Source organism: Plasmodium gaboni, chromosome 11 (assembly GCF_001602025.1).
Source record: "Plasmodium gaboni strain SY75 chromosome 11, whole genome shotgun sequence".
Lineage (NCBI taxonomy): Eukaryota > Apicomplexa > Aconoidasida > Haemosporida > Plasmodiidae > Plasmodium > Plasmodium gaboni.
The window spans coordinates 1,496,184-1,506,856 of NC_031491.1; the positions used below are offsets into that span (position 1 = coordinate 1,496,184).

General features: G+C 19.2%; 3 protein-coding genes across 3 annotated transcripts; 1 reads left to right on the forward strand and 2 right to left on the reverse strand.

Annotated features, from left to right (window-relative positions):
* Nucleotides 1-73: 73 nt before the first annotated feature.
* Nucleotides 74-5,914, forward strand: PGSY75_1142300 (putative membrane protein; the record flags this gene model as incomplete). Its single annotated transcript, XM_018786540.1, has 3 exons — nucleotides 74-190; nucleotides 299-5,636; nucleotides 5,769-5,914. 3 exons carry the CDS (start codon nucleotides 74-76, stop codon nucleotides 5,912-5,914), a joined length of 5,601 nt encoding a protein of 1,866 aa, XP_018641335.1.
* Nucleotides 5,915-6,817: 903 nt separating this feature from the next.
* PGSY75_1142400 (coproporphyrinogen-III oxidase) lies at nucleotides 6,818-8,387 on the reverse strand (the record flags this gene model as incomplete). Its single annotated transcript, XM_018786541.1, has 2 exons — nucleotides 6,818-8,227; nucleotides 8,376-8,387. 2 exons carry the CDS (start codon nucleotides 8,385-8,387, stop codon nucleotides 6,818-6,820), a joined length of 1,422 nt encoding a protein of 473 aa, XP_018641336.1.
* A 1,928-nt stretch (nucleotides 8,388-10,315) lies between these two features.
* Nucleotides 10,316-10,478, reverse strand: PGSY75_1142500 (60S ribosomal protein L28; the record flags this gene model as incomplete). The annotated part of the gene is made up of 1 exon (XM_018786542.1): nucleotides 10,316-10,478. A coding segment is annotated over one exon (163 nt), but the record flags the coding sequence as incomplete, so codon positions are not given.
* Nucleotides 10,479-10,673: the final 195 nt, after the last annotated feature.

The window sequence follows — 10,673 nt, forward strand, 5'->3', positions numbered from 1 at the left end:
TTAATAAAATATATATCATATATATATATAAATATATATATTTATTTGTTTATATACCTTTTTTTTAAAAAAAATGTCTACATGGATAAATAAAAAGTTAATATCTTTTTCTGAAAAGGTTATTGAAAATGTGATCGACTCCCTTACTAATAAGAATACACCCATAGATAATATACAGAATATGCAAGGGGTAAAAAAATTAAAATGAAAATAAACATATATATATGTATATATATATATATATATGTGCATTTACATATGTATATATATATATATATATATATATTTTTTTTTATAGACCCAACTGGGGAAAATTATCAACAAAGTTATTTCTTCAAAATACTTTTTTAAAAATGATGACATATGTTATAATAAAAACAATTTAGATTTTAAGTGGTACCTTAAGAAAGAGAGTAAGAAAAGTAGAAAAAATAAAAAAAAAAAGAAAAAAAGAAAAAGAAACAGAAACAGAAAAATCATAATGATGAAAAGGGATGCAGAAAATATAAAGAATGGTGATAATAAAAATCATGATGTATACAATGGTGAGAATAATAATAGTTTTAATGAGCTTCAAGTTAATAAAAAGATAAATTATAATAATTTATTATATACGAATAATAATCAGAACAATTTTAAAGAAAGTACCTTTTTAAAAATCGATGAATCATATTTATCGACATCATATATTTTAAATGAAAAATATATTAGTGGTGATAATATTTCTGCTAGTAAAAATGATGTGAATGAAAATAAATATATAAATTTCAAAAAAACTGATAGTCACAATGATACATCATCTTTATCAATACCTCAAAATAATATTAGCAAAATAAAAAAGAATAAGGGTGCATCATCAATAAATTCATATGACGCATCGTCTGTAAATATGTCACCTCCGTCAATGCATTCGTCAGATAATTTGTCATATAATGAGAAGAATGTTAAATATAATAATGACAAAAATGTAAGAGGTTATGATTATAGTAGTAGCAACATGAATAATAGTTGTAGTAGCAGTAGCAGTAATAGTTGTAGTAGTAGTAGCAGTAGCAGTAGTCGTAATAGTAATAGTAGCCGTAGCTGTAGTAGTGTTACATGCAGTAGTAGCTCGCTCAATATATACAACACGAACACATCTTCTCATGATTCGAATAATGAATTTTGTGATAGTATGTCATCTTATGAAAAGGATGAAAAAAAAAAGGACAAATTTGAAAATGAAGATAGAATGAAAAATAAAAACATTTTAAATAAAAAGAAAAAAATAAAAAAAAAAAATAAAAAGATGCCTAAAACAATAGATGGTAATGATACGTCGTTATTATTATCATCATCATCATCATATAATTCAAAGATGTCCTATAATAATAATAAGAATTATGGAATAATTAAAGAATTTAATCTTTGTAAAATAAATTTATTTATAAAAGAAGCTAAATTATTATTTTTTAATAAAAATATAAGTATTAGTGATGTAAGTCTTTATGTAACTACTATAATGGAAGATAAGAAATATATAGGGAAATTAAGAAAATTAAGTTCAAGAACTTTACCTATGAATAATTTAATTATTAATGAATATATAAATCATAATATAAAAGATGTATATACAGATATTATTATAAATATAAGATATAAGAATAGGAAGAAAGAAAAAGAAGATATCATATTAGGAAGAGCAATAATTCCATTATTTCTTATATTGAATACATATAGATGGAAAATTAAAAAGATTAAGAACAAAATTAGATACTGCACCAAGTGTTATTTATGGTTACATATATTTCCATGTAATAATAAATTATTTAATTATAAATTTTTTAAACCTGTGGAAGGTTTTGAAGAATATGGTATGTTAAATCCTTTATATACATTAGGTTTTTTGAATATTCAAATAAAGATAATATTTAAGAGAAATCCTTTATTTCTAACATTTCTGAGTAATATTAGGAAGCCATTATTTTATTATAAGTTACCTATACAATTTGAGCCTTTATATTGTCAATATTATAGTGAGAATTTATATGTATATGCAAAAAACATTCCTTTATGGATATATAAATTTTTTTATATATTTCATTATAAAAGATTAGAAATGATATCATTAAATTGTTATGATTACATATTCATTTTGATATTTTGGTTATGTTTTTTTGATCTTATAGTTTTATCACCTTTCTCATTAATATTTGTTCATTTATTTTTTTGTATTTTTTTTATTTCTTTATCATATAAGTATGGCAAATTTATGCCTCCTTATTATAAGAAGAAGAATTTATTTTATAATTTTCGTCCCGTTCGAGTTAGTTCAGTAAGTCGACGTAATTGTGATTATGCCAAGAGGAGGATAGAGACCACCAACTTTATATTGAATGATCAGAAAAATGTAGAGATATATAACAAGGAGAAGAAGTTGGATCTTTTGGATGATATCAATGTGGATGCTAATTATTGTAAGTATCCATATTATAGTGAGGAGAATAATAATAGTGGTAAGTTAAATAAGGATGATAACAATATTAGGAAGTCTAGGAATTCCATGACACGAGGTGGTGGTTTGAATATATATGATGCATGTAAGATGTTTATAAAAGGTGACAACATGATGAAATCTAATATAATAAATGATAATGTAGTTTATGAAGATTTTATAAAGAAAGATGATGTAATGATGTATGTTGAAGAGGATAAGAAAGTAGGTGAGGTGTGTAAAAATAATAATAATAATGAAAATATTATTACATGTAATCAATGTGATGATCGTAATAATTCCAATGTGTCTGTTGAGAAAGATAAAAAGAATTCAACTTCACATATGATGATTTTAAAAGGTGTTCCTAATGAGAATAGTTTAAAGGAATCCATAGAAAATGATTCACTCAAAAATAAAAATAATAGTAATAATAATAATAGTAATAATAATAATAATGTCGATTGTGTAGACAAGAGAAATGTTTCTTTGAACATATCTAATGGTAGGAATAATAAAAAGGTTGGGTCACCCTTATGTGATAATTTGCTTTTGTTTAATGGCGATACTATTCATAGGGAGAAAAAGGATAGTAAAGATCATTTAGATGAGAAGGATATATATATATGTAATGACGACAATAACGTTGTTACATCAAGTGAGAAGGGTTTAAATAAAGAAAGGATTCATATGAACAAAGAGAAATTAAATTATAATGGTTTTATAGAATGTAGCAGTGTATGTGAAGAAAAACATAACATGAGTTATTTTGCTAGGAGGATACAAAATATGATGATTGATACCAAAGAAAAAATGAAACTGGATCAAATACATATGAATAAACATATGAGTGGATTTATGAAACTATTTAACGTTAAAAATATAGAAAGTGATAAGGATAATGATATTGAAAAAAAATATGATAAAGGAGAGAATGACAAGGAGGTGTCTTCCTCTGTGGGTTCTTACAAATTAATGATTAATAAGGAGAGAGCATTTGAAGAAAAACAATTTGTTGAAAAAGAAATTGTTGAAAAAGAAATTGGTGAAAAAGAAATTGGTGAAAAAGAAACTGGTGAAAAAGAAACTGGTGAAAAAGAAATTGTTGAAGAGGATGAAGAAGACAAATATAATGATAAAGATAAAGAAAAAGATGATAATTTAAAAAAAAAGAATAGAATGATACATATTAATAAAAAAGAAAATATTATAAACATAGAAAGTGATAATATTCATGGTAGTGATGCAAAAAAGAATGTTTTATCTTTATATGGTGAAAAAATATATAAAAAGGGTAAAAGGAATGAACATATTCTTAAGGCTAGTATGAATAACACAGAATATATAAATGATATAATATATTATAATTCTTGTGATAATATATTTGAAGAAAATAAATATGAATATAATACAAGTATGAATGATGATATTATTATGGATAATAAGGAGGAAGTTAATAAAAAATCTAATAATTCGTTTTTCTCATATAATAATAATAATAATAATAGTAGTAGTAAACATGAGAGTATGTGGAGGAATTTATTAGGTATTCCATCAAGTAATATAGAAACGGCCCATTTCAATTCAAATAATAATTGTATAGAAATAAAAAATAGTAATAAAAAACTTAATATTATAGATACATATTCAAATAATACAATTCAAGATAAAAGTAATATAAATGATTTAAGAAAGAAATATCCTTATATGCCTTTTGTGAAATCACCATTTCATAATTTTTATTTATATATGAATACAAATGATAATAAAAATATATCTATTTTTTCAAATAATGTAGAAGTTCCTAATGTGCATGTAATATTAAATAGATTTATAACATTGATAACCTGGACACAACATGTGACAGGTATATTTACTATGATTTATGAAAAAATAAATTATGCATTTAATTGGGAATTCAGTTTTTACACCTTAGTAAATTTATTAATATTATTTTTTATATGTTATACTATATCATTTATAATATATCTCTTTTCTTATATACCATTTGTTTTTTTTCGTTTTTTATTTTTTGTGACGTTTTCATATTTGATTATAAGAAGTTATGAACTGACTGAAGATGGAAACAGAGCTTGTTTATATTATAAGAAGAGACAAATCCAAATGCAAAAAAATCGAAAAATGAATCAGACAAGTAGTTCTTATGAAATATATTATAAAAGGAAGAATATAATAAAAATAATAAAAAAAAAAATAAAGAAAAAGGATATAAATATATTTAAATATATATTCCTAAAATGTGTATTGAAAATATATAAGTTGTTTAAAAACATATTTGAGAATATATTATTGTATATATTATTTATATTATTTTTTATAAAAAATTGGTATACTCGATTGTTAATATTAAAAGATATAGAGCATATGCAGATAGCAAAATTGCAGGGATTCAAAAATTTATATTTCTTTATTCAAAATCGTATAATAAAAAAAGAGCACAAAAAAAATGTAATGAGTAATACATCGTCTAATGAAATTAATAATAGGAAGAGTGTTGTGATGAAAGTGGAAAATAATAATAATGATAATATGAATATAAATGATGAAAATATTAATATAAATGATGATAATATGAATATAAATGATGACAATATGAATATAAATGGTGACAATGTTAATATAAATGGTGACAATATTAATATAAATGGTGACAGTGTTAATATAAATGGTGACAATGTTAATATAAATGATGACAATATGAATACAAATAATGAATATGAAATAATAAATAGAAAAAAGCAAAATAATTTATCAGATAGTAAACGTAAATCTTTTAAAATTGTTATGTATGAAAATTATAAGAATCTTGAGTCATTTGTATATTCTTCTAGTGATAAAGAAGCAGTGAGTATAATTAATGATGATGACATGATAGATGAGGAAGAGGAGGGAATGCATCAACATGAAAAACTAAACAAGGATAATATAAATATAGATAATAATATAAATTCTTGTCATGATATTCACACTGATGAAGAAGTACAACCATATGATGATGAAAACGATGACAAATTATCTTTAAGCCAAGTTACAGATAATGGTGCTATGAATGTAAATGTGGATATATTCTTACATTACTATTTTAAAAAGAGGAAATATGATTTGTTCAACAATTTTATAAATATAAACCGAAATCATATGTGTAATTGGAAAAAAAAAAAAAAAATATACATATATATATATATATATATATATACATATACATATATATATTACATATATGTGATATTTTTTTTTTTTTTTTTTTTTTTTTTTCTTTTTTCTTTTCTTGCAGATACATATAAGGACATTAATCTGTTTTATTCAAATGAAGATCAAAAAGTGAACAACATTAATTATGGAGAATATCTAAACAGTGATGATGATTGTTCAAGCTCTTATGATTATAACAAAAGAAAAAAGAAAAAACACCTGAAATGATTAAATAAATAAATAAATAAATAAATATATATATATATATATATATATATAATGAATATATTAAAATATTTGTCATTTTATATATTTCTTTTTTGTATATTTTTTTTTTGTATATTTTTTTTTTTTTTTATATTTTTTTTTTTGTATATTTTTTTTTTGTATATTTTTTTTTGTGAATACATTGATTTTAATAATATAAGCAAATATGCTATTTTAAAAAAATATTATGAAATTTTAAGAAACAAATGAATGATACTGTTTCAATGATTATATGTTTGTTTTTAAAAAACAAGATAAAACATTTAAGAGTGCACATATATACATATATATATATATATATATATATATATTATATGTATGTCTATTGAATTTTATTTATGTGCTTAATTAATAATGAATAAAATGGGTAAAACAAAAATAAAAAAAATAAAAAAAAAAAATAAAAAAAAAAATAAAAAAAAAAATAAAAAAAAAATAATAAAAAAATAAATATTAAACAAAAGAGAGAAAAATAACAAATTAAAAAATATATACATATATATATATATATATATATATATATATATTCCATGTGCACCATTTAATAATTAAAATTGGCAAATTTTTATTTTAATTAAATAAATAATAATAATAATAAACAAATGTTCTTTTTAAAGAGTAATTTATTGGTATATAAAATGGGATAGTGGTTGAGAAGGATTTTTCTAAAATATAATAACAAATGAATAACTATATATATATATATATATATATATATATTTATATATTTATATATTTATATACATATATTTTTTTTCATGTATATAACTTATTATCCCTATTTTTAATTTTTAATTTTTAATTTTTAATTTTTATTTTTTATTTTTTCTTTTTTCTTTTTTGTTTTATTTTGTATTGTGCTTGTTAGTAGTCTACCCACTTTTTTGGGTGCTTTAAAATTTCTAGTGTTTCATATTCTCTTGAATATTTTTCAATTTTATATTTATATTGGAAATCACATTTTAAAGGTAATGATGAGAATACGTTATCAATTTTTTCATGTTCATCTGATAGATAGTCTGAGACTTGTTCATCAAAGACTTCATCTTTTATAAAATTAGTAGAAGAATAATTTTCAAGTTTTTTTTGTTTTTTTTTACGTCTATAAATTTTAAATTTATTTAATTCAATACCAAATTTAGTACCTCTATCATATAACAAGTTGAATTCTACATATCTTCCTCTACAAACTCTTTGCCATTTTATCATATTATCATCATATTTAAAATTAATAGTTTCAAGTAAAATATGTAGATATGCTTTTCTAAAATTTATAATACATTCTTGAATAAAAAAATATATCATGCGATAACTTTTATCCATAATATTATTACAACTATAACATTTACAATCTTTCATATTATTATTATTATTGAGAGTTGATTCATTTACGTTTTTTTTATTTATATCTTTTAATTTTCCACTCCTTACAAGCTTTTTATTTTTTATAACATTATTCAATAAATTATCGAAAAAAATGCCTCCAATACCTCTATTTATATTTCGATGTTTAATTCTAAAATATAAATCACACCATATTTTAAAATGTCTATAAAATAAATGATTATATTTATCACAGACTAATTTAAAAGAATTATGAAATTCAGTAAATAAATCTGTAAAAATATAACAAGGGCTTAAATCACATCCTCCACCAAACCAGTGTTTAATACTTTTATAATTATTATCAATTTTGTTTTTTACAAAATTATTATTATTATTATTATAATTACTATTATTATTACTATTATTATTATTATTGTTTGGGTTATTAAATTTTTTTTTTTTTTTTCCTGTTTTTATAAAAATTTGAAAAAATCTAAAATTCATATGAATAGTAGGTACATTTGGATTAACTGGGTGAGCTATAATAGATATACCTGATGCATAAAATTTATATTTTTCATTAATTATTCTAATATTATGAGAATTTAAAACTCTTGAAATTAAAATATTGATATCATCAGAATGACATATTTTTGTAGTATTTATAAATTCTTTATTATAATGATTTACACACATCTGTTTAGCTGATTCTTTATCTATAGCTCCAAAGATACAAGAATAATTTACAGAACATTTTTCAAAAATATTTCCATCTTCTAAAATTCTTGTAATTCCACCACCCAAATTTTTATTTTTACCTGACTTTCTATACCATACATCTTCTTGAAATTTCTTATTATCTAATGATTCAATTAAACTGCATATATTATTCTGTTCAGACTTTAATAAGTTCTCCCATAAATTTCTAAAATATTCATTAGGAGCAATCTATAAATTAAAACAAACAAGAAAATTAAAATGTAAAAAAAAAAAAAAAAAAAAAAAAAAATATAAAAATATAAAAATATAAAAATATAAAAATATAAAAATATAAAAATATATATATATATATATATATGTTTACATATTTTCATACCTCATCTTTCATTTTAATTTATTAAATTATTTTTGCAATTTAGCAAATATCTATGATGTCACAGATTTATCAATATATATAATAATAAATAAATATCGTAATATATTATATATATATATATTTTTTTATATTTTTATATATTTTCCTTAGAACAAAAAAATAAAAAATAAAATAAAATAAAATAAAATAAAACACGTAAAAACTTTAGATTGACAAAAAATGTAATATATGATATTATTAATAATTTAGATGATGTTATTATCAATATATTTATTTTACAAATATATTATATATATAATAGTGATATAAAAAAACCAGATACAATATAATACATTTATATAACATATTTAATATATCTTATATATGAATATATAAATATATAAATATTATTAAGAATACAACTTATAAAAACGGAAAAATATATAAATAAATATAAATATAATGTAATATTATATTATAAAATATTAATACTAATTATTATTAATATGAAGCCAAGCATACTTAAATATATATATATTATATATATTATATATATATATATATTTTTTATTTATTTATTATACATCATATATATAAAAGAATGATATATAAATAACATATTATTATACATACATATAAATATATTATATATTGACTAAGGAATGACAAAAATAAAAAAAAATAAAAATAAAGAAAATACATATAATATATATATATATATATGTATACAAAAAATTATTATATATTACATATATTAATATATGGTATATTTTATATATAATTATATGTTAATATATATATATATATATATATATATATATATATATATATAGTATATAGAAAATATTGTATATATATAATATTATTATATATATACTATATTTTAATTTCTTTGCATATCCCATCGTATTCATTATTATTATTACATCTATATATATATTTATTCATTTCAAAAAAAAAAATATATGTGACAAAATTTTTTTCGAAATAACATCGACCTCTAAAGAAACAACTTTGTGATATTATCAAAAAGAAAAAATATATATAAATATATTTAATAGTATTTTATTTTATAAGTAAAATAATTCAAACCGAATATTGTAAAAAAAGTGAACGTTCGAACTAATATATTTTAATGAGTAAATAAAAAAAAAATAAAATAAAATAAAATAAAGAGTATTTTTATTTTATTATATATATGTAATGAATACATATTTTATTACCGAATAAATTTAACTGTATATTTTTAAAAAATATATTTCTGTTTAATTATATGTATAAATTTTATAAATTTCCTTTTTCATGTCACAAATGCGTATAATCTTTTAATTTAAAATGAATTATTTATAATTTTTATGAAAAACGCATATTAGTGCGATAATTAAAAATATTTATATTAATACAAATATATATTGCTAATTTTTTTTTTTTTTTCACTCTATGAACAAATTCTTTATCTCACAAGGATATATAAATATATAATATATAAGATCATTATATAAAAAATGTATTACCATATTATTATATATATTGGTATAATATTTTTGGTGATACATTTAATAAACAAAGAAAGGTACCTTTCCTCTATTATGTGTGTATAACCATTTTAAATATGCAATAAAATAAAATGGAGAATGTAATATTTTGTGATAGTTATATTCATAATGCAAATATTTCCTACAATTTCATAAGAATAAAGTTGAAAAATGAATAAATATATATATATATATATATTAATATATTTATATATTATATATTATATATATTTTTACTTTATTTGATAAAGTTCGTATAACATACATATGTTTATATATATATATAATTATTTTTTTGTTTTTGTTCAATTCATATTTTTAAGAAATTAAAAAAATATATCAATATAAATTTAGAAAAAAAAAAAAAAAAAAAAGAAATTATATAATAAAGTTATACACATTCATAAACAATTTCCATGTATATTTTTAATTTGTTGTTTTATGAGATGCTTGATATAATTTAGATAAGCGTTTATATTTCTTTAAAAGTTTTTCTTTATTCTTTGCTTTTTCAAAATTTCCATGTTGTTGGAGAAGCTTTTCTACATTCTTCATATTCTTAGCTCTGAAGTGTTGATTCACGACATTTCTAAAATAAAAAATATATATATATTATATATATATATGTATAAATCTTATTTTATTTTTGGTTATAAAAAGTATGCAATGTAAAAAAAAAATATGAACACGTTCATAACATTTTGGAATATTAAACATAAAAATGGCTAGCTAATTTTGATAACTTGTTCATACAAAAAAAAAAAAAAAAAAAAAAAAAAAAAAA